Source organism: Nansenia antarctica (assembly GCF_963989245.1).
Source record: "Nansenia antarctica genome assembly, chromosome: 9".
Taxonomy (NCBI): Eukaryota; Metazoa; Chordata; class Actinopteri; order Argentiniformes; family Microstomatidae; genus Nansenia; species Nansenia antarctica.
In genome coordinates, this window is record NC_137679.1 from 38,176,664 (window position 1) to 38,204,163 (window position 27,500).

General features: G+C 45.5%; 5 protein-coding genes across 6 annotated transcripts in view; 3 read left to right on the plus strand and 2 right to left on the minus strand.

Moving 5' to 3' along the window:
- Nucleotides 1-887: 887 nt before the first annotated feature.
- cart3 (cocaine- and amphetamine-regulated transcript 3) lies at nucleotides 888-1,608 on the plus strand (the record flags this gene model as incomplete). The annotated part of the gene is made up of 3 exons (XM_080539875.1): nucleotides 888-1,052; nucleotides 1,195-1,278; nucleotides 1,501-1,608. The coding sequence occupies 3 exons, from the start codon at nucleotides 888-890 to the stop codon at nucleotides 1,606-1,608; spliced, it is 357 nt and encodes a 118-aa protein (XP_080396001.1).
- Nucleotides 1,609-8,163: 6,555 nt separating this feature from the next.
- On the minus strand, nucleotides 8,164-11,815 carry cdkn2aip (CDKN2A interacting protein). Of its 2 annotated transcripts, XM_080539925.1 has the most exons (4): nucleotides 11,787-11,815; nucleotides 10,376-10,625; nucleotides 9,648-9,763; nucleotides 8,164-8,972 (listed from the first exon to the last, which is right to left on the minus strand). In XM_080539925.1, exons 2-4 carry the CDS (start codon nucleotides 10,621-10,623, stop codon nucleotides 8,410-8,412), a joined length of 927 nt encoding a protein of 308 aa, XP_080396051.1. In that variant the 5' UTR covers nucleotides 10,624-10,625; nucleotides 11,787-11,815; the 3' UTR covers nucleotides 8,164-8,409. The 2 variants fall into 2 exon arrangements, with proteins under 2 accessions (XP_080396051.1, XP_080396050.1); XM_080539924.1 differs by lacking the exon at nucleotides 11,787-11,815 and having other exon boundaries at nucleotides 10,376-10,795.
- A 309-nt stretch (nucleotides 11,816-12,124) lies between these two features.
- On the plus strand, nucleotides 12,125-13,836 carry LOC308165741 (protein SET-like). Its single transcript, XM_080539889.1, has 2 exons — nucleotides 12,125-12,710; nucleotides 12,921-13,836. The coding sequence occupies exons 1-2, from the start codon at nucleotides 12,249-12,251 to the stop codon at nucleotides 13,221-13,223; spliced, it is 765 nt and encodes a 254-aa protein (XP_080396015.1). The 5' UTR covers nucleotides 12,125-12,248; the 3' UTR covers nucleotides 13,224-13,836.
- Nucleotides 13,837-14,269: 433 nt separating this feature from the next.
- Nucleotides 14,270-21,892, plus strand: tubgcp4 (tubulin gamma complex component 4). Its single transcript, XM_080539252.1, has 18 exons — nucleotides 14,270-14,407; nucleotides 15,016-15,144; nucleotides 15,419-15,541; nucleotides 15,879-15,932; nucleotides 16,031-16,087; nucleotides 16,289-16,368; nucleotides 16,793-16,994; nucleotides 17,297-17,465; nucleotides 17,691-17,815; nucleotides 18,039-18,089; nucleotides 18,248-18,353; nucleotides 18,555-18,662; nucleotides 18,885-19,029; nucleotides 19,444-19,621; nucleotides 20,157-20,291; nucleotides 20,527-20,643; nucleotides 21,129-21,268; nucleotides 21,697-21,892. The coding sequence occupies exons 1-18, from the start codon at nucleotides 14,330-14,332 to the stop codon at nucleotides 21,701-21,703; spliced, it is 2,004 nt and encodes a 667-aa protein (XP_080395378.1). The 5' UTR covers nucleotides 14,270-14,329; the 3' UTR covers nucleotides 21,704-21,892.
- Nucleotides 21,893-22,272: 380 nt separating this feature from the next.
- Nucleotides 22,273-27,500, minus strand: part of tp53bp1 (tumor protein p53 binding protein, 1) — a gene marked incomplete at both ends in the record, with an annotated part of 18,295 nt that continues 13,067 nt past the window's right edge. The window contains 8 exons of the mRNA XM_080539746.1: nucleotides 22,273-22,463; nucleotides 22,675-22,811; nucleotides 22,987-23,183; nucleotides 23,289-23,383; nucleotides 23,838-24,026; nucleotides 25,316-25,504; nucleotides 25,934-26,128; nucleotides 26,856-27,265. Coding sequence (XP_080395872.1) covers nucleotides 22,273-22,463; nucleotides 22,675-22,811; nucleotides 22,987-23,183; nucleotides 23,289-23,383; nucleotides 23,838-24,026; nucleotides 25,316-25,504; nucleotides 25,934-26,128; nucleotides 26,856-27,265 — 1,603 coding nt within the window. The remainder of the gene's footprint in view (nucleotides 22,464-22,674; nucleotides 22,812-22,986; nucleotides 23,184-23,288; nucleotides 23,384-23,837; nucleotides 24,027-25,315; nucleotides 25,505-25,933; nucleotides 26,129-26,855; nucleotides 27,266-27,500) is intronic.

The window sequence follows — 27,500 nt, forward strand, 5'->3', positions numbered from 1 at the left end:
GTCCTTATTGGAAAATAAGGGGACAAAAACTAAACTCTTATTAAACTCTTATTTTAGTTGTATTACCGTCTTAAAACACCTAATTTGGGGTACAGGTAGCTATTTTGGTCTTTCATTTTCTACCACAAGGAAAGTGAAAAGTGTAGCCTATTTGTTTGTGTTGTAACAGCCCAGGCTCAATGGACTGCACACAACATGAGGGGAGACCACACATGCTTTAAATCATGAACAAAAGTATTTATTAATAACCTAAATGAAAGTATTCAAAATAACAATAGATATGTCAAGCAGCAACCAATCCATATATGGTATGAGCCCACAGCACATAGTGAGAGGGCTGCCTGCCACAGTATGGGCTAGTTAACTGATACTTTAATATACCTTAATTAAAAAGTTTTGGATTAATACTTTGACAGAACTAATAACAGATATTTCAATACACGTAAATGACTTCATATATATTCCAGTCTTTGGTATAATCTTCATCACGCAGATATTGCTTCCGTCTGTCTGTCCTATCCAAAAGTACCCAAATGTACCGCTTCACCATGTCAAGTATAGATATTAGAGATGTGCTATTTCACGTAGCCTAAGACATGTCATTTAAAACGTCTTCTACCGTCAAAGAAAAAAGATGATGTTTTTTTTGTACATTAGCGAACGCAACTTTACGCGTTTTTGACAACCCAATCAACAATGACTCACCACGCCATCGCTCTTACGCATGAAAAATCTGTGGTTAAGGTGGGGCAAACGAAGTCACCGACAATGGACACGGGTAGAAACAGATAAAAGGTGGATTGCAGTGATCTGGTGTTTTGAACTGGAATTTCTTGGAGAGAGAAGATAGATACCCTCTCTTGTGCGCCTCGTTCTCTGCCAGCACCATGGAGAGCTCCAGACTATGGACCACAGCGTTCGTTTGCGCGGTGCTGCTGTCCGTCGTTCTTGGTGCTGAAATCAATGACTCGGATTCCGAAGTGGACGTCGACACACGAGCCCTACGGGAGTTCTACCCCAAAGATCCGAACTTGACCAACGAGAAGCAGCTGGTAAGTTTAACTTCTGTTATAATCAAAGTTCAACTCGGGCGGTTTTAAATTGCGCGACTGATGAACACAGAATATTTATTGGAGATGTTTGTTGAACAATTCCATTTCATTTTCTCATTGCTATGTGGATATATTTCAACAGCTTGGGGCACTACAAGACGTTCTTGAAAAGCTGCAGACCAAGCGACTTCCATTGTGGGAAAAGAAATTCGGTCAAGTTCCTACGGTAAATATTTTCCCAGATCTCAAACAAATAAAAGATTCTAAAATGGAAAGCAATCCTCTAAAAGTTGATCGACGGTGTCAAAACCCAACTGTATCAACCTTTTATAACTTTCACCAAATGCTTCTAAAAAAATGTGCGCTGTCTATTTTCCATATTGTAAACTGAATGAGGTTATCCGTGCATGTGCGTCTTATAACGGTTTTGTTTACCCTCTCCACTCAGTGCGACGTTGGGGAGCAGTGCGCCGTGAGAAAAGGAGCGAGAATCGGCAAAATGTGCGACTGTCCTCGCGGAGCGTTCTGCAACTTTTTCCTGCTTAAATGCTTGTGAACATGACTTGTTTTGAATGTAAGTTGCCAGTTGATAACAACGAATAATTACAACAATAACAATAACAATTACATAATAATGTTAGATTGTCATAAGAACAGGCTACGTGTGATATGTGATATGAATATTTTTATGATATACGATATGTGGAGAGTGACAGGGTGCGTTTTGAAAGATTGACCAAAAAGGCTTTTGAATTCTTTATTTTATTTTCAACTGTATGTTAATGTATCTCATGTCTCAGAATAAACTGTTTCGTTTCGTAAAGCAGCCTGTGTGGTCTCTTGAAGAGAATGCACAATGGTATTTATGATGAATTTCCAACATACATTTTTTACAGATTATGAACCATAATGTTAAATAGAACCAGTCATAGAACGTCAACAATTACCGATTTCAACCTCCACCAGCCTCCTACTGTGCAGCAGCCACAACTAACCTTTTCTAGGTAGCATTCTGACTATTGCGACTCAATGGAGACATAGTACTGTAGCCACACAGAAATCATCATCATCAGAAACATCATCAGCTATGACAACTTGTTTCTATGTCTATACAAACAACTTTTTATGTCTATACATAGGCCCCATTAAAATACTTTGATTAATAAAAAAGCTGATGAGAACTTTTTGCTGATTAAATGATGTATAACAACATCAACTATTTCACAAACTATTTCACATTGAGGACTTATAAAACCCTAACCCTAACCCTAAACATTAAAACGTAAATAATGATCAATGTTCAGTGTTAATCAACAACATTCCGTGAGCTTAGAATTATAAGGTTCTATCTCCGTTTAGGGCAGTTCAGAGATATTGAGCGTCAAAGTTTTTACATTCCATTATGTTTTGTGAGATGGAACCTTTGTATTTTCAACATCTTAAAAATAACACCACACAGGCATTAATAAACACCTAATGGATCAGATTATGTAAAAAATGGAGATAGAAACGTATAATTCTAACATCACGATTCACAGAAGTGCATATTTACAGTGCCCCCATTTCAAAATGTTCACTCTTTGTTCCCCCAGAGTCCTGGAATTGAAATAAACACATAGGACACCACAGGACATTAAACTTAATGCTTTGAAAAACAAGGGGAGTGTATAGTTTTGCAAATAGGTCTTCTCAGTTTTGCATAACCCTAACCCAAATGATTTAACATCTTTAGAATGTTTCTTTCACTTTGAGAGTTCATTATTCAAAAGCATGATGACGTCAAACATCTCAACTTTTTTTTTCCAGACTTTGAGATGAAAAGCATTTGGCTGTGTGGTCACAGTCTCTCTATATAGTCTCATGAATAACGTCAGATAAGGGGACATAAGAAGTACAGACATCTCTACCTTGCCGTCAGGCCACTTTGTACCTGTTAGGATCTCCCAGACTGTGACAATTGTGCCTCAAGTCACTATTCCTTTCACTCCTGTTTGCATCTATCTCAATCCCACCCTGCCTTACAAAGCTATATCCCCAAATAGCTGAAATAAATTACCAGTCCTCTCCTCTTACGTCACTGTGGTTGATGTCTACCGTATCGTTCCGTCCCTGTACTTCACACCTGTCCAGGCTGTCTCTCCCATTCGTCGGTCTCTACTCTCCACTCCCTGACAGGCCCATCTCCCATTAATAATGAGGGAGCGTCCTAGAACACAAACTGTCTAGGAGCGGGCACAAAATGTCAGCTTGGTACATTTGGTGCTTATCCAGGTGTGAGTAATGGAAGGTGCACAGCCACAAAGACAAGTGGCAAGATATCCTGAGCTGTCAATCATGTTAAGCACTCACATTATGCCTTCACTATGTGTGAGTTTCAGTCAACTTTATTAATATTTAAACCAGCGCCGGAGTGGTAATAACTGTGACAGTTGACGAACCCCACCCTGGAAAGTGTTGAATGAAGCCTCCAGCAAAAGGACATTGAAGTTCACCTACCGATGGCAATGGTTAAAAATACCCTGACGTAATCAAGGAGAGAATGGTCTGGATCATCACTAAAACTAAATCGATGATTCTGTATCCCTATAGAATACATTACATGAAATGGACAAGAGGGCTATTTGTCTAATATTCATTTTGAAAACATGACTGTTTAGTAACATGATGGTTAGATTAGATTAGATTACATTTATTGTCCCCAGGGGGGAAATTCATTTTCACACCACTGTACAGTATACATACTGTATATACATACAACACTGTATAACACAGACAACAACAGACAATACTACACATGACAGATACACAAGTACACACACTCAACCTATTATTTAAGGCAATGGTAGTAATCGTAGCAAGATGGAAGAGTGTAAGTGACAACTAGTCCGGCATAGCACAGCACAAATGCCCTCTTTGAAAATGGTTGACCGCTGTCAAAAACTGTCACTGGGTAAATGTAACCACAGGCAAGTGAGCTGACACTCATGAGGAGAGAGTAGAACAATAGAGCATGGCAAAAGTTATTTAAAGCCCAAACCACAGACACAAACAATGACAAACTCTGAAAGCAGGTCACACAGCAAATGATGCTGGGGACAGTCCACTTGGCAAAGCAGCTCTTTACATAATAATAACACTTTCAGCAATGAACTAGGGAGGAGGTAGAAATAAGAGGACGGGCTCATTGTAAATGCATGGAACGGACTGAGGAATGATATCAAACACAGGTTTGATTCTATTCCATGCATTACAATGAGCCCGTCCTCCAATGTCTACCTCCACCAGCCTCCCCTGATCCAGTGATTCTCCGCAGTACTGCAGAGCCAAAGTGAACAGCTGGTAGTGAAACAACTCACTAGACAGCATCAGGTCGGCAGGAGGTCAGGCACCTATATGCCAATTAAATCACTGTGGGTTTATAATGACTTGATTTGGCTTGTTTAATAAGTGACTGACACCTATTACCCCTGAGTAATGAGGTGCTGAGGATGACTCAAATTGCATTTGGACAGATGCATCCATTACCCATGCCAAGGGAACCATGCAATAAAGGTGGGAGCATGACCAAGCAATTACTTGTCAAAATGGTGGCTGGGGACTAGAATGTGAAAGTGGGTCACAAACAGCAGCATTGGCAGCATACTATATAATCAATATGTTACAGCATGTGTTATCATTATCTTGTGCCATGAGGCTGGCTAATATCTCCAGGGCGGGGAGGGGAGGGGAGGATGGAGGTCATCTCAGGTTAGGTACTTACAGAGACCAATGCAAAACGTTCAGTTTCTCTGGTTTTATGTGTTTGAGTAAAATGATTTTTTTGGTTTTATTCTATAAACTACTGACAACATTTCTCCCAAATTCCAAATAAAAATATTGTCATTTATTTTCTGGGAGGTATTCCATCAACGTCGCTAAAAGAAAAACAGGCTTATTTTGATTGGTTTCACAAGACTTATCAAAATAAGACCAGATAAGTCTCGCAAGATTTATCAAAAATAAGACTAGATTTTCCTTTAGTGAAGTTGATGAATACCGCCCAGGTTAAAATAACATAAAAGATGCAGTGTTTTCAGACCTCTGGTTTTAAAAGAAAACAAGTTCATATTCATCTTTAAAACACATTATTTAAAACACAAACATTTTGGCTTAAAACACAATACAAATATTTTAACTTAGGAAGATTTCTGAAATCTGTATTTGGTGGAATAAGCATGATATTCAATCACAGCTTTCATGCAAGTTGGCATGATCTCCACCAGTCTTTCACGTTGCTCGAGTGACTTTATGTGACTCCTGGCACCAAAATTCAAGCAGCTTGGCTTTGTTTGATGGCTTGTGACCATCCATTTTCCTCTTGATCACATTCCAGAGGTGTTCAGTGGGGTTCAGGTCTGGAGATTGGGCTGGCCATGACAGGGTCTTGATCCGGTGGTCCTCCATCCTCACCTTGATTGACCTGGCTGTGTGGCATGGAGCATTGTCCTGCTGGAAAAAGAACAATCCTCAGAGTTGGGGAACATTGTCAGAGCAGAAGGAAGCAATTCTCCTTCCAGGACAACCTTGTACGTGGCTTGATTCATATGCGTCCTTCACAAAGACAAATCTGCCCAATTCCAGCCTACAGATTATCACAGATCCTCCACCAAATTTCTCAATGGGTGTGAGACACTGTGGCTGGCCTCTCCAGGTCTCTGTCTAGACATTAGACTACCAAGTGTTGGGCAAAGCTGAAAATTGGACTCCTCAGAGAAGATAACCATACTCCAGTCCTCTACAGTCCAATCCTTATGGTCTTTTGTAACCCTCAGCCTGGCTCCTCTTTGCTTCTCATTGATGAAGGGCTTTATTCTAGCTTTGCACGACTTCACTGTATCACTCTGCCAGTAAAGCCAGAATTGAACCCTTCTTTTCCTCACTCCAAACTATTCTTTGGCATGGTCAAAGGTTATTTTTTTGATTCCAATTACTTTTGAGGTACTACTAGCACTGTTTTTGCCGTCCAGCTGGTCCTATTGCAAGAGGAGAGTGATGGCCACAGCAGTGGTTTTTATGCTTTTCCTGATTTAAGATATATTTGGAGTGGTCTCTTAATTTTCCAGAGCTGTATGTTAGGAGGATCCCAACCAGTAGAGTTGGCCAACCTGACAATGAACCTGTATTCAAGTCTTTGATGAATGTATGTTGCCACCTACAGGCAAAAGTGGATAAGACACAAATAATTGGACAGCACTTGTTCTTTAAATTATTTTTTTATTAACAAAAATAGAGAAACAGAAACACAGTACACTGAACAAGTGGTTTTTTAAATAAGTGCCAAACAAACTAAAGCTTGCAAATACACCATACAAAATGTCGATGTAGCCTATGCATTCAAATGAACACAAGGAAGTTATGGTGAAATCAAATTCTAATGTAATGACACAAGAACAGTTCAAATCCTTATGCAGTCAGACAGAACTTCTGTATTTTAGGTAGTAGAGCTCATGCTACTACCAAAAGCACACCGTAATCTCACTCCCTGACTAACTTCAAGAAAACAGCATAAAATTGAATGGAAAAAACACTCAGGGAAATGTCAATCAGTAGAGAACTGTTTTAATGGCGAGCCTCATTGTGCACTAGTGGCATCACCTCTGTGAACTGATGACGCTCGAAACTATAAAACTCTAAATTCTAATTCCGAATTCTAAACTCGTCGTAGAAACATGACACCCAAGGTTCCCCACTCGCAGAGTAGCAGAATCAACCAATAAGAAACTCTTTACAAAATAACTTCTGTGGCTGCGTTCGTAAATCCGCTCTGGAAATCAGCACTCATGGAATGCCTCTTGTCCAATCAAATTACGTGGTCCCTTTATGACGTTGAACCCAGTGCTCTCAGAGTGAATTTACGAACGCAGCCTCTGTGAATTTGAAGTCAAGAGATTACCGTAGAAGAGTCCTTCATCTAGCATTGTGGTCATGATCAGTAGCTGATTACAGAACAGCCTGGGAGGCACCGATTCCTCTGCAGGAGGGGCTGGTGGAGAGGGTTCGTTGTAATGCATGGAACAGAATGAGAACACGTTTGTTTAGGGGCACTTTGCGACATAGCACACTAATGCCCATACCACATAACCACAAGGTCGCTGGTTCGATTCCGACCCTCGACGTATCTGTGTATGGCTTCCCTCCTCTCTCTCTCTCTCTCTAACCCAACCCTCCTGTCAATCCCTACTGTCTCTATCCCAATAAGTTAGTGAAAAAAATACAATTCTCATTCCATTCCTTGCATTATATATAATAATAATAATAATAATAATTGAATAAAGGTTTTCAATCAATCAATCAATTACAACGAACCGTCATCCGATTTCTACCGACTCCTTTGTCGTTCAACACAATATCATACAATGACGAAGCAGAAACAGATCTGATCTTCCAGGGTAAACAGATTACAGGTGCAACACGCTAGCCAGACCGCAGCTATAGCCGTCCACTATAGGGAGCAGAGGCGGACGTATGTCACTGTTTCAGGTGCGGCCCATTCACTGTGTTTTGCAACAGCTAATGAAAGGAATCTGTTGAATGTCTGGCCATTTTGCCATTGCCAAGACAGCTATCTGTCTATCTACTAATTAAATGAATCACTCCATCATACAACAACAAAAACGACGGACGATAAGATGATTCATCTAATTTGACAGATAATAGCAATGGCCAAATCCCAACTATCCTTTCAACAGATTCCTTGCAACTAACAAAACAATGTTAATGGGCCTTAGAGCCCAGTACTGAACCAGTGACGCAGATCCACTTCTGCTCCCTATCGGCCTCAGCTACAGAGGCGCCGTGAGGACAGGTGTAAACAAAGGGAGGAAAAAGAGGGTGCCAGCTATAAACCCAACCCTATATGATCTCAGCAGTCAAGGCTAGTGGAGGTAGAACTCAGAGGATGGGCTCATTGTAATGCATGGCTTGTAATACAATGTGCCTGTGCTACGATTTGGGCCTCCCTCATAATGATCTGAGCTACCTTAATATAATTTCTCAATTATCCCCCCCCCCCCCCCCCCCATCAACTGCAGTTGGCAGCAGGCACAAATTAAACGTCCTTCGTTCTTACGCTTGAACAATTCAAATGAACCGGAACAGTACAAACAATCTGTTATAGGCTAATCAAAATAATTACTTTTTTTTATTTCTTTTTTAAAACAACCTCAGTGTGGTGCATTGTGTCCATCCATACACACAGCTGTACTCTTTCGGAAAAAGAGTCTTTCCTTGACGGCCTTCAAGCAGCCATTCGAACGCACACACACAGTCTCTCTTTACTCCAGGAAAGGTCGGCCAGAGACGTCTGCTCTTGGCCGTGTTATGAGGGACCGTCTTCCTGTTGCTCGGGCTGGAAGGGGTAACTGAGGGCAGGGGGAAACCCCGGGTTCCTGGGCTGATCATCCACCAGGACCACGTCATCCACATCCTTGCCTTTGAAGCGCCGTCTGCAGAACCGCACCGTCACTTTGCGCCCCTGGAAGGCTTTCAGGGCCTCCTTGGAGGCCATGGCCTTGGCGGCGGCCTCGTCGCGGCCGTACCCCGTGCCTATGTAGACAGTCTGACAGCGCAGCTCGCACACCTGGCCCTCCTTCTGCGTCCGGGCCGCCGGCAGGTCGGGGATGTCCTTCAGGGGCACGAACACGCAGCTCAGGCTCTCCTTGGCCGACTCCACGCAGGCGCGCAGGATCTCGAAATGGTCCAGGTTGGGGCCGAAGCCCCCGGCTGACACCAGCTTCCAGGCCACGGCCTTGTAGAGGCGGTTGAAGAAGGGCTGGTGCTCGGCTGGAGCCTGTGGCGGAGGACCTGATTTCCGCGTGGCGGCCTTGCCTCCCTCGTTAGGCCCGGCCTTGGTCCTCTTCCCGCAGCTGTCAACCTCGCCCCCTGACGACAGCAACACAAAAGAACTTGAGTAGGAGCAGGGGGATTCCTGTCAACAACACTGCCTTCACCTGGAGACAGGTTCCGACTGCATTACTTCAAGGTAACTGGACCAAAACAAAGGTGCAGAAAGAAAAGACTGGGGTGTTGAGTCATCTTTTTATTTAACCTTTATTTAATCAGGCAGGCCAATAAGAACTCATTCTTATTTGCATAATATGCATTGGCGGCCCATCTAATCTAACGATGCATATTTTGAGGGAACATTTTCATTTACATTTTTGCCATTTAGAAGACGCCTTTTTACCCAAAGCGACTTACAAAATGTGAATCATCTATCCACCAGTCATAGCAGGAAAAAGTAATCTACACTCAGGCCTGGAGCCAATGGCAGTCGTCGTGCTAGAAGAAGGAAGAATTTTTTTTCTTTTTACAGAACTTTCCAGTGATGGGGTCTGCTACCATCATAATTGCTGTCCAATACAGTTCATGTATTCTTAGGCTAGTAATTAGTAATTAGGCTAGTAATTTAGAGGCAAACTACAGATGGTCATACTGCATAATATGAGCCTTAGAGCCTGAGCCCGTCACAGGCAAATGTGTATGGACTACCATCTCCCATAATTTGCCTGTGTATTTGTACTGAGATACTCTCCCACATATTTGCCTGTATGTTACCTGCCGTCCTCTTTCCCTTCCCCAGGATTTCATCCCTTGTCTTTCTAACAGGAGCGTCGTGGACCACAACTCCCTCTGCCATCTCCTTGATCCTGTCCGCCACAGGCTGGGGGTACCTGGAGGATGAGAAAACAGACGTAAATAAATCATGTCCCTGATTTTATCATGGTCTGGTGCTTTTGATTTTCTCTTTTTTTTCTTCTTTCTGGAATGAGTTTATTATCCTGTTTATACCTTTATTATCACTCTCTACAAAGTGGCACACACATTTCCCTGTCCAAACAACAAGGAATACTTATTCTGGTTTAAACATCTACAGCGTTCGAGAATAATGTCAGCCTCGGCAGCGCCGAAAGTCCACAAAAAGCCATCGTGCAAATTGATGAAGTGCAGGCGTCATTTGACAAATTAGTTGAACAGGCCAGCGCGGATCTTATCATTATAGAGAAGAAGTACGACAAATTATTTATTATCCTGTGGAGTAAAAAAATAAAAAAAATAAACAGAGTATGGGGCTTTACACACTTCTGGGTCGACCCAAACCACACTGTCCTGGCTCTGATATTTTCCTTTCACATTATCCTTTCCAGCACGGTTTCTGCAACTATAGTGGAAGCCAGAGTTAGTTGTAGCCTAGTATTATGTGTAGTCTCTCCACTGCCATCCCAGTATAGCTCAGCTACAGCTCTGTAGGGTGAATTAGGTGTTGTTGTGTGTTCTGGACATACCTGCAGCCCAGGAAAACCTGGTTGGACCAGACCATGGAGAGTGAGAGCAGCTTGTCCATACTGGAGCTGGGAACGCCGGCTTCCACCTTGGGGAAAGTGTCCATGTTCCTCAGGACAAACTCTCGCCTGGCATGCCACTGCTTGTTGGTCTCACACACACCCCTGAGAGACTCTACCCACTGGGCCAGGTGGGGGTTCTGACCCAGATACTCTGAAACGATGTCATCTCCACTCCTCCCCTCCGCCATCACTGTATCAAGGAACACAACCACATACATAGTACATGATGAATAATCTAAATGCTGCAGAGGAACACAGCATGAAAAACAACTTGCAAGTTGATCTACAGGCAAACGAAACACAACACTTTACAGACAACTACATTCTCCTATACCATATCTTATGGCCAAAACTATTTTCAAGGACATATTATACAATTTCAAGTTGCAGATTGTCTCTTGTCACAACTAGTACAGTGTAGCCACAGCACCTGCATCAACAAAAGGGACCCTCTAATCCAGAGGTTCTCAACCCTCTCCTCTGGGACCCCCAGCCGCTCCACATGTTTGATCTGTTCCACCACCAGCACACCTGATTCAACTGATCAAGTACAAACCATAATTGCTTTATACTTGATCAGTTGAATCAGGTGAGCTGGTGGTGGAACAGATCTAACATGTGGAGCGGCTGGGGGTCCCCGAGGAGAGGGTTGAGAACCACTGCATCGGTCCTAAACATCTTGTTGGTAACCTATGGTAACCATAACTACTAATGTCACCTGTTACCTACCTGGCAACAACAGAAGCTGTGTGGTTACTTAGTTTCACTACTTAATCACAGACAGACCAGAATGTGACATGCAAATGAAGGAGGAAATGCGCGACTTTTCCTTACGTTTCGCATACGAATTTCATATAGCCTAATCATTGTCCATCACAGGTGTGGGAAATGTGACAATCACAGTGACATGTCATGACTCTGATAAGGTTTTTTAGTAGGCCTCTGGAAACAAATAAGCTCAAATCACACCAGAGGACTGGGGTGTGTTCCCACTTGCCAAACGCCAAAACTGAAAGCTTAAAAGTTATAAAAGCATAACCTGTTAATAGCTAAATAGTTATTAGGTCGTTATAATCTAAGGAAACGGACATAAACCGGCTAGAAAAACGACAGAGACTTAGTTACCTAAACCCAACCAGTGAAGCCAAGCAGCATTAGCATTTACGGCCGGGTAGCTAGCTAGCAGAACCTCGCAATAGCAGCACAGCTGTGTTGGTGGTTGACGGTATAACATTAGCAACAGATCGTATCGTGAGATAGTATCTCAATGTCTTAATATGTCGTGTTAATAAAACCCGAGACGGTCTGTGTTCACGGTAGATATAGAGTTGGTCGCTGCTAGCTAACTAACCTCTAACAGCTCTCCAGCGTCGCTCTATTCTTCCCTTCACAGTGCTGTGTTACCTCTGGCTCTTATTTTGAAGGCGCAGAAACAAAACAAAACCGGAAGTTGTATTATTTATTTATTTATTATTATTATCCATAGATAATACATACGTGTATATCTGTGTATATACTGTGCATATCTATGTTATTATCGCTCAGCGAAAACATAAAAAAAAAGTATATTTGGCAACTCTTAGTTTCACCCTATTTTGCCGTAACCCAACGACAACCGGCAACACTAAGACTTCCGGTTTCGTAGAGGCTTTTGTCTGTCTCGTTCTCCATTGCTGCGGAGGTGAACAACTTTATTATTATCACTCTCTAACAAAAGTGGCACACACATTTCCCTGCCCCCCGAGAAGACGTCCAAACAACAAGGAATAATACTTATTCTGGTTTAAACATCTTACAGCGTTTAATATTAATAATGTCAGCCTCGGCAGCGGCGCCGAAAGTCAGCAAAAAAGAGGAGCAAGAGAAGTCCGACAAAGAGCACCAAGAGGCCATCGTGCAGATCGATGAAGTTCAGGCGTCGTTTGACAAATTAGTCGAACAGGCCAGCGCGGATCTGATCGTCATCGAGAAGAAGTACGACAAGTTACGCGAGTCACTTTTCCAGAAGCGATCGGACCTCATAGCGAAAATCCCCAACTTCTGGGTCACCATATTCGTCTGCCACCCGCAAGTCTCAGCCCTCCTGGGGGAGGAGGACGAGGAGGCGCTCCATCACCTCACCAGGATAGACGTGACCGAGTTTGAGTACGTCTCTCCGGGCTACAGGATAGACTTCCACTTCAACGAGAACCCTTACTTCGAGAACGAGACCCTCTTCAAAGAGTTCCGCTTCAACGAGGACCCGCCTTCGAAGTACAGCGAGATCAGGTGGAAGGTAGAGTACAGCACAGTGTTTTATTTAGTATAGTATAGTGGATAGTGTACATAGCCTTTATTAATGTAAACCAGCTCTTTTCCCTTCTTGTTTTTAGTTGTTTTTTTCCTAGCACCAGGGGAGCCCCCCCCCTCCCAAATTTCGTTGTTTGGTACCTGTACTATATTAATGACAATAAAGACCATTCATTCATTCATTCATTCATTCAAGGTTGGAGAGGACCTGACGAAGCGTGCGGCAGCGGCGGGTCGGACGCAGAGCAAAGCGGGTCAGAAGAGGACGCACCCGGGTCAGAAGAGGACGTACCATGTGCCAGACAGCTTCTTCACATGGTTCGCCGATCACTTCGACGAGGAGCCGGACGAGCTGGAAGGAGACATCCTAGGAGAGGTCATCAAGGAGATCTGGCAGAACCCCCTGCCCTACTGGTTCACGGATCACTCGGGTGCGACAGCGGACAAGGAGAAGGATGAGATCCTGCAAGGAGAAGATGAGGACACTGATGATGATTAAAGTGTGAAAAGGTCAAGGAGACATTCCATCCTGCACTTTCCCCCCAAATAGTTCACTTGAATCCTCCTCCAGTCCCCCTTAGGAACAAGATACTGTTTTTATTTTTGTATTATTGTGCTCCTGTCTCCTGTTCTTAGTAGTGGAGGTGACTTGCAGTCACACTTTCAGGACGTTTGTAGCGCTAATTGAGGCATGTTTGTAAACTCAAGTGTCGGCCTCTGACATTGAGTGTGTCCTTTTGGCTTTTTGATAGATGTGTGTGTGTGTGTGTCTTCCATATGGGAGAACAAATCAAGTTTCTGTTTGAAGTTGAGTTCAAGTTGAATAGATAAGCCATAATGGTGCAGTGATAACTTAATCATAGCATCCTTAGCCACTTAGCCCATACTGTACTGTACGGGGTGGGAGCGCATTTGATTTGGGTTTAATGAATTAATTAATTTTGCCATTTAGCAGATGCCTTTATCCAAAGCGACTTACAATTACGAATTACAGGGACATTCCCCCTGGAGTAACTGAGGGCTAAGTGCCTTACTCAAGGGCACACTTAGTGGTGTGGTTTCAGGCGGGATTTGAACTCACAACCTTCCGATCACAAGTCCAACTCACTACCACCACTACCCCACACGGGTTTATGTTGATGGATTTTCATGTTTGAAATATTTTTCTTTTTTAAAATAAAAAACAAAACACAACATAACAGCTCTTCAGTGTCGTTTATTGATGAAAATAATCACAGCTACAAAACTTGACTTTGTACTGTGACGGACGTTGTTAGCCCCATGTCAAGTGATGCATAATAGACTACACTTCCCCGGAGTCACAGGATTCTAGATTTCAGGTAATTAGGAATGTATTATTTATTAATATTATTGACAATTTGAACTAGCGTACTATGAGCACATGCATCGAAAATACAGGGAAGAGAGGTGATGATCAGCTCAACGAGCACATTATTTTCTTATCGGTTAGCTGAAGAAAGACTACAATTCCCCTGTGTACTCGGTTCCGTCAATAGTGAAACGTCATCGAATCGCGACGGTAGAGTCGGCGGTTGTTGTGAATGGTGAAAATCTACTTGATCGCCAATATTTAAGTGATTTAAAATGATCCACGAGCTATTAATGGCGTTAAGCGGATATCATGGTACAATATTCGCGTGGAACAAACGAACGGGTCTACAGGTAAAAACAAGAAATAGCCTCGTATAAGTAACACATCATTTTTGGCAAAGATTGCATGGAGGTGGGTGACAGCCAGCAGGAATGAGCCACCAGCCCAGGCTCCACATTGCAGAGTTCTAGCATGCTTTTGAGCTGATATCTATTACAACTACACTCTGGCCATCATATTCTGTGGCTACAGCTTACCTATACGGCCTGTAGAAGCAATGGCTAACTAGACAGCAAGTAAGAATGCCGTTAGGTGTGTAGGTTAGTATCAGTGGAGGTAGAAATCGGAGGACAGGCTTATGAATGAATGAATGAATGGTCTTTATTGTCATTAATACAGTACAGGTACCATACTGTACTGGTGCTTGGAAAAAAAGACTAAAATAAAAAAGGGAAAAGAGCTGGTTTACATAAATAAAGGCTATGTACACTATCTACTATACTATACAATAAAACACTGTGCTGTACTCTATGCTATGCTATAAATATCATAACTTTTCCTATATCTGGACCTTATGTACACAAGGGTTGTCATATTGCAAATTGTGAAGCATGGGATGGAGTCAGGAATGGCTAGTACGAACAATGCTTGTGTTACTAAACCTCTGATTCTCCTAAAGGTGTCCCAGGACCTGCCCTTTCTCCACCCCAGTGAGACCAGTGTCCTGAACCGTCTCTGCAAACTGGGGTCTGACTACATCCGATTCACAGAGTTCATTGAGCAGCACACTGGCCACGTCCACCAGCAAGTAAGATCAACACCCAGATGCTGCGTGAAAGAGCTTTGAAATGATGATTCAAACGCATTATGTTACTCTTGGTTTATATTTTGTAATCCTGTTTGGCCAATTGGTTTAGGTTCCTTTTTAAAGGCTAAAGAAGGCTTCTTAGACAAATAGTTTTTCATAACCAAGACTATACTTTTTTTTTATTTTTATACTTAAATATTAAGTTTGTAGGAGTATTGTGGCCAGAGGTGCTCTTGTCAAAGATTACATAATGAGCACTGACTGGTCCCCACAGGAGCACCACTGCAGTCAGCCAAACCAGGCTGGACTTAATGGGATTTACCTGCGGGCTTTCTGCACTGGGCTGGATTCCATGCTGCAGCCCTACAGACAGGCTCTGCTGGATGTCGAACAAGAGGTAGGGAATTACATAATTTAAGGTTATATATATATGTTACAGTACATGTGGGAACACGGTACATGTGGGAAAACTAGGGTTAGGGTTAGGTGCTAGGGTGCTACGGTTAAGGTTAGGGTTAGGGTTAGGGGTAGGGTTAGGGTTAGGGATAGGGATAGGATTAGGGTTAGGGTTAGACATGCCAGTATGTACCAAATCGACGTAGCACCTAACCCTAACCCTAGTTTTCCCACATGTACCGTAACATATGTATATAAAATATGCCATTTAGGCCTAGCTTAGCTGACTTTTTAGTCATCAATAATTTGCAAACTATCTGTTGTACTCTTTATTGCAGTTTCTTGGTGATCCACACCTGTCAATATCTCATGTGAATTATATGCTGGACCAGGTAATGGAAGCTACAGTGAAATAACTATCATATTATCATTGTCTTACAGTCATAATAACCGTCTCTCAGAGTTGTTGAGTTGTCAGTTTCTCCTTTAGTTCCAGCTGCTGTTTCCCTCTGTCATGGTGGTGGTGGAATCAATCAAATCCCAGAAGGTAAGACATTTCCTTTGATATGGTTCATGATTCGAGTGCTGCAGAAATCACACAGGCTCTGGAGAAAATGACTGAAGACAGCCCTTCTCTCTTTGCACAAGACAACTATTGTGTTTTGATGTGGGAACGCTGGGTAACAGGGGTGGGTCAATTAGCGTTAGCGAAGGACATTAAGTCAGATCTTCCCCGTCTCCTCATTAGATCCATGGCTGCCAGATCCTGGAGACGGTGTACAAACACAGCTGTGGAGGGCTGCCCCCTGTCCGCATGGCCCTGGAGAAGTAAGTCACCTCTGAAGAGAAAGTTGGTCATACAGTTAGTCATACTGGACATACATGCTCTTCTTAAAACTTTGTCCATTGCTTTTTTTTTTAACTGTTGTGTTAACTTATCTCAGGCCTCTCAAGTAATTTAGCTCACAGAGTTTTATGATGCATGAACGTGCGCACACACACACACACACACACACACACACACACACACACACACACACACACACACAAAAAGACAACAAAACAACACATTAGCATCATATTCTCACTGTGTTATCTCCTCAGTACCCAGGTACTTCGTTACATCCTACCCTACCCTACCCTACCCTACCCTACACACACACACACACACACACACACACACACACACACACACACACACACACACACACACACCAATACCAATATCTGGTGGTATGTGTCTCCTGTGCAGGATCCTGGCTGTGTGTCATGGGGTGATGTACAAGCAGCTGGCAGCGTGGATGCTGCACGGCCTCCTGCTGGACCAGAGTGAGGAGTTCTACGTGAAGCAGGGGCCCAGCGCAGGGGGGGCGGCCGCCAACCAGGAGGAGGAGGAGGAGGACCTGGGGATCGGAGGCCTGAGTGGCAAACAGCTCAGGGAACTACAAGACCTGGTGAGTGTTCCTACTCCCGACCAGAGAATGCCCACGGTTAGGTTGTGATTGTGTTGTCCTTATGCATGTTTGCATACCGTTCCTCATTCCATTCCATGCATTTCTATCAGCCAATCATCATCATCAGCCTCCTCCTTGCTACCTCCACCAGCCTCCCTCCTAGGCACAGATTCAGGATTCAGATATGATGTGGTACAGATATGATGTGGTACAGACATGATGTGGCTAAGATATGACGTGGTTTCCGGTGTGTTCTGTGTGTTCCTGGTGTGTTGTGTGTGTGTGTGTTCCTGACGGTGTAGAGGCTGATCGAGGAGGAGAACATGCTGGCTCCGTCGTTGCAGCAGTTTTCTCTGCGCACCGAGATGCTCCCCTCCTACATCCCCGTCCGCGTGGCAGAGAAGATCCTGTTTGTAGGGGAGTCCGTCCAGATGTTCGAGAATCACAACCACAGCCACACGTCCAGAGCTGGTGAGAGTCGAGACATTTGACACTGACATTTAACACAATCTATATTTTTTGGTTTGTTGTTGTAATATTTTTACTTCGGGTGTTTTTAGTCTTTTATCATTCAGTTCTTTTAGCTTCTTCTTTTATCCTTTCTTAAAATGTTTTATATTTGCATTAATCCCATGAATCCTCATTTGTTCTCTGCGTTTACTGTTTTAACGTTTACCGTTTGTCTCGCCCGTCCAGGCTCTATACTGAAGAACCAGGAGGACTTGTTTGCCGCAGAGCTGCACAGACTCAAACAGCAGCCTCTCTTCAGCCTGGTAGACTTTGAGAACCTGATCGACGGCATCCGCAGCACAGTGGCAGAGGTGGGTGGCGCTGGGTAATAAGGTTACGAAGACACGTTGTTGTTTGTGTTGCCTGCAGAGCGTCGAACAAAAGAGAGGTTGCTATAGATGGACGCTACAACTATTCTATTGTATACAGAGTTCAAATGAAGAGGTCACACAAAGCTCAACACCTGTGTAGGGCGTAGGCGTAACGTGATTACACAGAACAGTTCGTTGATCGATGTGTCTTATCGTCATGCAGCACCTGTGGACGTTGATGGTGGAGGAAGCAGACCTGCTGGGGCAACTCAAGGTTTGTGTTTGAGAACCCCAGCTGAGACTGTATGGTTCAGAGTGGCTGGGAGACTGTAGGATTCATACCTCTCTTGGTTTTCTCTCTCTCTCTCTCTCTCTCTCTCTCTCTCTCTCTCTCTCTCTCTCTCTCTCTCTCTCTCTCTCTCTCTCTCTCAGATCATCAAGGACTTCTACCTGTTGGGCCGTGGCGAGCTGTACCAGGTGTTTATTGACCACGCCCAGCACATGCTGAAGACCCCGCCTACTGCTGTCACTGAGCATGGTACATACATACAGATCAGTGTTTTGATACCGTTCCTTATTCCAGTCCATGTATTACAATGAGCCCGTCCTCTGATTTCTACCTCCGCCAGCCTCCCCTGGGAATAGAGCGCAATTCTCACTGAAGTACTGTATTTCTACTGTATTACTGTATTTCTTGGGACATGCGCTCAAGACAGTGTTTCTCTTCCCCATACCGCAGACGTAAACGTGGCCTTTCAGCAGGCCGCCCACAAGGTGTTACTGGACGACGACAACCTCCTGCCTCTCCTGCACCTCACCATCGACTACCAGGGGAAAGAGAGCAAAGGTTTGATTCCCACTTGTGATTTTCAATGGAACCCCCCCCCCCCCCCTTCCTCTCAATGAGGCCTTGTTTTGAGGAGTGAATACGCAAAATGTTGTATGTGCTCCAGGGAATTTCGGTTCACCTGGGAATGAAGACAAGCGGAGGAAGCCCCCTGAAGTGAGTTTCAGACGTAGCGTAGCGCCCTCTTGTGGCCAACGTTCTAGTTGCTTTTTTTCCCCCCAGACACCACCGGGACCAGAGAGGGAGCCACCCCTCCACAGGAGACGTCTCCCAGAGAGGTGCCCCCCACGGGCTGGGCGGCGCTGGGCTTGGCCTATAAGGTCCAGTGGCCCCTGCACATCCTCTTCACTCCCGCAGTTCTTGAGAAGTGAGTGTTTGTTTGTTTGATCTTGTCTCATTTCCTAGTTATCAACAGAACGCACTTTAAAAACTAAACCAAAAAGTATCAATTACAAAAATGTATCAAACATTTGTGTATTTGAACATTTATAATGGTAAATGGACTGCACTTATATAGCGCCTTTATCCAAAGCGCTTTACAACGGCCTGTCATTCACCCATTCACACACACATTCACACACCAATGGCGGAAAGCTACCATGCAAGGCGCCGGCCCGCTCACTGGGAGCAATTTGGGGTTCAGTGTCTTGCCCAAGGACACTTCGCCATGTGGCCAGCCGGGGCTCGAACCGCCGATCTGCCAACCTTGCGATCATTCGGCGGCTCTACCTCCTGAGCCACAGCCGCTCCATTTATTTATTTGTGATATTTTTTTCTCCAGGTATAATGTGATATTCCGGTACCTGGTGGGAGTGCGCAGGGTGCAGTCTGAGCTGCAGCACTGCTGGGCCCTGCAGATGCAGAGGAAACACCTCAAAACAAACCAGACGGACTCCGTCAAGTCGAGGCTGCGCAACCACATGGCCTTCCTGGTGGACAACCTGCAGTACTACCTACAGGTAACGTCCACGTCAAATCAAATCAATGTTGGTTTGCCATATACGCAGAATACAGCTGTAGGCCGTGCAATGAAATGCTTTGGGCAGGCTAGCTCCTCAACAGTGCAACGAGGTTATAATAAGACAATAACATAAGCCGATATGCAGCAGCGCATCCATTAAATCTGGACAATACGCTATGAAAGTGCTAGAGTACTGAACAATGAACAGGCTTTCTTTATTTAATTGTCTTATGTAAAGGTGTTTAGTTCAGCGTATATGCATTTAACTCACTAACTGCCAAAGAACTCTGGAATGTTCACCACCTAAGAGTGTTAAGTGTTTTATGTGGTATAGCAACAAGTACTTTGATTGACTACTACACAATTAACAATCATCATTTAGGCATTTTTGGTGAATAAAGTCACCCGTGGCACTCTAGAATGTTGACTGTGGGTGATTTTTATTCACCCTTGGCCCTAAATGAGTTAAAGAGAGCCAGAGTCAGATCTGCCCGGTCACTTCCTGTCTATGTGTGTCTGTGCTGCTGTCCTAGGTGGACGTGCTGGAGTCTCAGTTCTCTCAGCTGCTGCAGCAGATCAACTCCACCAGGGACTTTGAAAGCATCCGACTGGCCCATGACCACTTCCTTAGCAACCTGCTGGCCCAGTCGTTCATCCTGCTAAAACCTGTAAGTACATTTAAAAAAAAATCTGATGAGTCCTATATGTATCGCCTGTGCTGCGTTCTCTTAGACGTCACCATGACAACTGACAACAGAGAGACTTCACAAGCCGTGTGTGTGTACAAGTCAGAATAGGTACGCTTATATATATATATATAAACACACACACAACTTTATATAACCAAGACTTTTGTGTCACAATGTTGAACTGTTTCTGAACCTCCCCCCCTCCATACTTCAGGTGTTCCACTGCTTGAATGAGATCCTGGAGCTGTGCCATAACTTCTGCTCCTTGGTCAGCCAGAACGTGTCTCTGCTGGACGAGAGGGGGACAGCCCAACTGGACATCCTGGTCAAGGTGAGGCGCTGGGACTTCTCTAGAGTAGCCCCCCCCCCTCCCCTACGCAATGGTATTGTGTCTACAATCAAGAGCAGCCGGTGGAGGTAGAATTCAGAGGACGGGGCTCGTTGTAATGCTTGGAACGGAATGAGGAATGGTATCGAATACGTTTATGCCTCCGCTGGTCTACACATCTGTCTAAACCCCAACCACATCAGACAGGCCAACACCCTCCCAACATTTAGGCCCTCAAAACCCACCTCTTCAAGCTCGCCATCACCAGTTAACCCTCTCCCCCTCCCCTTCCCATGTGTCCCCAGCACTACCTTAATTAGGCCCTATACTTTCTTTTATTTATTTTTTTGTTTTGTTTCTTTTTATTTTACTACTCGATCTTGTCTGTTTGTAAAGTGTCTTTGAATGTCTATAAAAGCGCTATATAAGTCTTATGTATTATTATTATTAAGGGGAATTCAACGCACATAAATGTTCTATCGTTCCAGGGGTTCAGTCGCCAGTCCTTCCTGCTCTTCAAGATCCTGTCCAGCGTGCGTAACCACCAGATCAACTCTGACCTGGCTCAGCTCCTCCTCAGGCTGGACTACAACAAGTACTACACCCAGTCAGGAGGCATGCTGGGCAGGTAGGAGACCACCTGTACTCCCCTCCTCCTTACTACCGTTCCCCCGCGTCTGTGCTTTTATAACTATGTTAAGTGTTTAGTTTTTTATATGATGCCTAGTGTGAGTTCAGACCCTGGTGATAATGCACTTTAAAACTAAATCAACTTGAAACTAGTCTAGTCTAAACTAGCCTAGACCCCTAATACAATCTAAATGCATTCTAACTCCCTTGAGGACATACCAGATCTAACATGATTGGACTGGTCAAAGCAAGCTTCCATCAACCATGATGTCATGTCAGATTAGTGATTTTTAGGAAGAGTGATTTATTCAATTTTATTACAAGAGTATTCAAACAAGGCCTCTAAACACTGTTAAGATGCTGCCAAAATGTAGTACCGTAATCCTTCCTGCATTTCACACTGAACCTGTCTGCTTTCATTGGCAGTTTTTGATTGAGAGGAAGTGAGGTATGGGGCAGGCATCCCGACCCGACCCAAGTTGGACGGCAGAACCGGAGGATGGGACAAGATATCGCATAAATCATGCTGTCCTTTCGTTTAACGAAACATTGTTGCTCCCGCGTCGATGACAAATACCCACAGAATCTCAACGTTGTGGCTTTCGATCAGTCGATGTGTTCCCTGTCCATAGTGTGTTTTGTAAATATTGTAAACTATCGTTCGTGTTGGTTTGTGCCTTTCTACATCCTGTTATGATGAAGCAGTCAAATAAAAACGCCATTAAAATAAAACCATTGTCACAGTTTATTATTCCATAAAAACAGACAGGTTAAAACTATATACAGTAGAGGCATGCAGTGAAACGGTCTGGGGAGCACGCGGCATCTGGCCAGTAGAGGGCACTACATGGGACTGCGGTGGAGTGTAGCCGATACACCGGCTGGTGTCAATTATGTCTCCCTCTACAGACCAGACACCCCCATGCTCCCCACAAACGGATACGGGACATTTAACATGGTTGAAAGTGTGTGTGTCTGTGCGTGAGAGGAGTTGGATGGAGTTTAAGATGAGGACGAGCAGTCATGGCGATACTGGGGGTTGCTATGGTATTCCAGGCGCTCCCCACAGATCAGACTCTGGATCAGCCACTCGGGGGACACCAGCGGGACGTCCTGCGATGTCACACTCTTCAGGACCAATGGCGGACAGGTGTGGTCGGTGACCACCACATCAAACTTGCCGGTGGGAATGTCTGTGGATAGGTCACGCAAACGTCACATTACAAAAACGCATACATTCTAGCTATAGCTCTTCATGACCTTATGTCAATGGCAGGCAGAAATCAGAGGACCAGCTCACTGTATTGCATCAAAGGGAATAAGAAATGGCCTTTGATACCATTCCAGTCCATGTGTTAGTGAGCCCGTCCTCTGATTTCTGCTTCCCTTGGTTAATGGACCTACCAGAGCTGTCCTTGTCTGCCTGGTGCTGTCTCACAGAGGCCGCTCCACTCATGGTCAGCAGCTCCGACCACAGCGCCATGGGCTCCTTCAGCACCAACAGGACCCGCAGGGCCTTGAACGGGCTGCAGCGGGGATGCCTGATAAAAAAAAAAAAAAGACAACAAAACAACACATAAGCATCATATTCTCACTGTGCTATTCTCCTCAGTACCCAGGCATTTGGTTATGTCCTACCACACACATGCATACGGACACACGGACACACCACACACAGGCAGCCAATGGGGGGAGTGGGGGGGCTTGTCTCCTCACCATTCCATGATCTTGTGGTTGGGGCCCACCCCCGCAGGCAGCAGGTAGTTCCTGTAGTTCAGCAGCTTGTTCTCCTGGCAGCAGTCCCTCACCCAGATGTGAGACACGCACGGCACGCCGCTGGCCACGCACAGCAGGTACTTCCTGGTTCGGCAGTGCTGGTCGGCGATCAGCAGGCTCTGATAGGCTGCCTTGCACTGCAGAGGGAGACAATCACAGGGGGGGGGGGGGGGGGGGTTAGGGGCGGGGAAACAACGTCGGTCTTGTTATAACACATTGTAATTACACAGCGTTCTTCTCACCTGTTCCTCGTTGAAGTCGTGGAGGATGAACGCTCCCCCTGCCTCCAGCTGAGTCTCAGTGTAGCCTTTGTTATACGGGGCTGTCTGCACGTACTCTAACGGAGAGAAGAAGTGTTAAGGTTAGTGTTAACACACACATACAGTCATGAAGCTAATACAGTCTGCAAAGGACGCATAAGTGGCACCCTTCACTAAGACCAGCAGTTCCCAAACCCCATGTGGGGTCCCCTGAGAAAACCATACTAACCTCAATGAATCAATCAATGAACCCTAAACCTTTTTCTTTATTTCGTATGAAGACCAACATTGTCTGTGTATTGCACCTGTAGCCTATATTGCAGTGATTTGGGGGTTCATATCCAACCCATTTAGAGCAATACACTTGGATATCATTGTTATTTATGACAGCCCGCAATCAAGTTGTTGGGAGGGGGGGTCACAGGAAATGATTGATTTATCAATTTGGGGCCGTGAAAACCCCAAACGTTTGGGGACACCACCTGACGTTTGACATTGTGTCACCGTTGATCACATGACGCCTCAACTCACCCTCCTCCCCGTCGGCCGTAGGCTGGTTGGTCTGGCGGTCGTCCTCTGACGACGCTGTCAGCATGAAGGCGAAGCCCATGAAGAGAGATGCACTCTGGGGCAGCGGGCCGTGGGTCTCCTCCAGGTCGCTGCGGTCCCGGGGGAGGTCGGTACCGCTGCCAGAGGTGTTACACAACCCCACACGCTGACCTGAGAGAGGGGGTGGGGCGCACAGACAGCCAGTCAGAATAGCCTGAGAAGCAGGGAGCTAATAATATAGGACAGGGTAATGAAGCCTGGGGTGCAAACTGGCAGACAGGAAGATTTGTTAGCTGTTAGCGCATCATGTGTTGTGGATGAGACTTAGACCCCCACCCCCCCCAAAACAATTATTTTTTGCAGATCCTCACGATTCACATGGATGACCTATTTTGAGGTAAAAAACTGCTAATTTGGCAGAAAGGAGACAAGTTTGCACCCCTGACTAAGCAAGTGGCTTTAAAACATCTGAAAAGAACACAGCAGGGGAAACAGTACCACGAACAGAATTAAGGTTCTGCTCCAGAACGTGTGGGAGGTTTACATTCCCTTCATGAGTCCAAGTCCACCGTGACAATAACAAAACAATAACTGAACAGCTTCAACAGGAAGACAGACAGACAGACAGTGGGGGAATGACGGTATTTCTAAGCAAACACACCCGTGTGCAGAGTATGAAACATACACCTCCCCCGTCTCCACGTTTTGACCAACACCAGCGAACAGTCCGTTAGTAGCGGTTCACCTACCAAGTCAAGCTAGGTGGAGGACGGGCACAGCAGCACACCATGGACATGAGGACAACATGGAGGCCAAACACGTCTTTGTGGGTCTCAGAGGGGACAATCCCTCAGGCAAACCCCAACGATTAGTATTTTTAGTAATATGGAAACCATCCTTCCTTCCTACACAGTCTATTAACAATTCTATAAATATACAATTCCAATACACAACGCCTCTTCACATAAAGCAATATAAAATCCTATTACGGCTGTTAGTAAAAACAATATTCCATCACACTTTTGAAACTACTTTAAATGAAACCCCAGGAGTTCATGATTACATTTAGATAAGATGTAAAAATCATTATTAAAAAGCAACAATATTAAAATACTAGTAAAAAAAGATACACCCCTGTAGTTCATGATTACATTTAGATAAGATGTAAAAATCATTATTAAAAAAGCAACAATATTAAAATACTATTAAAAAGATACACCAGTCTATGGCGATTTACATATAAATGAATTTAGAGAATGTATAAAAAATCCTGTATGTATCTGAGGCATAATTGAAAGCTCAGTCCACAGCTCTGGAGGGGGGTATGGTGTTCAGGGTCAGGGGCTAGGGGTGTATGGTGTTCAGGGTCAGGGGCTCGGGATGAGGCTGGGCTGTATTGGGGTCTGGTTGAGGGTTAGGGCTCTGGGTTAGGGGGTTGAGGGTTGAACAGGTCTTCATACCGGCTCTGGACCCCCCTCTACGGCCTCTCTTGGCGGGGGTCTCTCTCCTCTCCTCCTCCGCGGAGCTGATCAGCTTCCTCTTCCCAGAGGGGCCGGGGGTCGGGTGGCCGTCAGTCGAGCTACGGTTGGGGGTCTCCTGGCCCCCCCCCGGGTTCCCCCTGCGCCTCCTCTTCCCCTCCACCAAGTTATCTAGAGACAAGAGGTGTCAAGAGGTCTAAATGTTTATTTACATGTCACTCCTCAATAAAACATGATACAACTAGTATGTTATAATATCTATGGTATCTATGGTAAACTATAAACATATCTATGGCTCTATCTATCACAGTATTGTCAACGGTGCATGACCTATCCATTGCTGTGGTGCAATGGGGGTAACGGGCAGTGTTGCCAGATTGGTCTGATGTTTACCAGCCCAATCAGTGCTCAAAATCTGCCCAAATTGATAAAAAACCAGCCCAAATATTATAGCATATGATGTATCATAATACATATTTAAAAATTCTGTCCACCAGCCCAAGCCCAATTTTACCAGCACAATGCAACCTAAACTAGCCCAATTGGGCTGGAAAACCGCCCATCTGGCAACACTGGTAACGGGGTGTGGCGGTGTCTCACCCAGGCTGATGTCGGAGGCCTTGGCCACGGGCGTGGAGGGTTCGTAGGGGCCCAGGCCGAACTGCTCCCGGAGCTTGTTGCTCTGCTCCATGGACAGGATGACGGAGCTCCGGCTGTACCACTGCTTCTCCTTCCCCTCCCTCTCCACGCTGTAGAACAGCTGCTGGCCCTCCGTCTTGTGGCCCTTCACTATGCCTGCAGACACACAGGACACACAGAGGACCAGAGAGGTGAGACACACAGGACACACAGAGGACCAGAGAGGTGAGACACAGACACACAGAGGACAAGAGAGGTCAGACACAGGACACACAGAGGACCAGAGAGGTGAGACACACAGGACACACAGAGGACCAGAGAGGTCAGACACAGACACACAGAGGACCAGAGAGGTCAGACACAGACACACAGAGGACCAGAGAGGTCAGACACAGTGACACCTTTTGTGGCACTTTTCCATGAAGACACACATCGCTCATACAGACACACAGGAGGAGAGCGGTTAGCATGGCAGGCGATGGACACCACAACTAAACTGTATCCTCCCCTCTCCTCTCCTCATCCTCCTGCCCCCTCCTCTCCTCTCCTCTCCCCTCCCCCCTCCTCTCCTCATCCTCCTGCCCCCTCCTCTCCTCCCCTCTCCTCTCCCCCCTCCTCTCCTCATCCTCCTGCCCCCTCCTCTCCTCTCCTCTCCTCTCCCCTCCCCCTCCTCTCCTCATCCTCCTGCCCCCTCCTCTCCTCTCCTCTCCCCTCCCCCTCCTCTCCTCATCCTCCTGCCCCCTCCTCTCCTCTCCTCTCCCCTCCCCCTCCTCTCCTCATCCTCCTCTCCTCTCCTCTCCTCTCCTCTCCTCTCCTCTCCCTCCTCTCCCCTCCCCTCCCCTCCCCTCTCCCCTCCTCCTCTCCCCCTCTCCCCCTCCCTCACCTAGGCTGAAGTACTCGTCCTCCAGCAGGGCGGTGACCTCCGTCTCCAGGGGGATGGGGTCGCACAGCAGGATATCCTTCCCGGACACCTCGCACTCGTAGCTGTCGTCGAACAGCAGCCGGAACCTCCCCTCGCCGCAGTCCTTCTTGATGCAGCCGGAGTAGAAGTAGCCGTTGGACGACCACTTGGCCACCACCCTCAGGCCCACGAAGCTGCTGCCCGCCTGGCTGCCCTCCTCGGGGGAGGTGGTGGTGGTGAGGAGGGAGTCCGAGCGGGGGCTGGGGGCCCCGGGGCCCGCGGGGCTGTCCGGGACGCGGGGCAGGGGGGTCACGCGGGTGTAGGGCTCGTCCTCGGAGGAGTAGTGAGGGGGCTGTCCGCGAGCGTTGCCCCGCTGCATGGTACCTCCGCCCCTGGGAGAGTGACCGGGAAGGTGGTAACTATATTAAGGTACATATAGGTACAGGTATGTAACTATATTACATAGTTAACTATCACTAAATCTTATTCTATTTATATCATGCCCTTGTATCACTATTTGCACTTCTGGTTGGATGCTAAACTGCATTTCGTTGTGTTGTACTCTGCGATGACAATGAAGTTTAATCGAATCTAATATGTTGCAAATAGAAATGAATTGTATAAAAT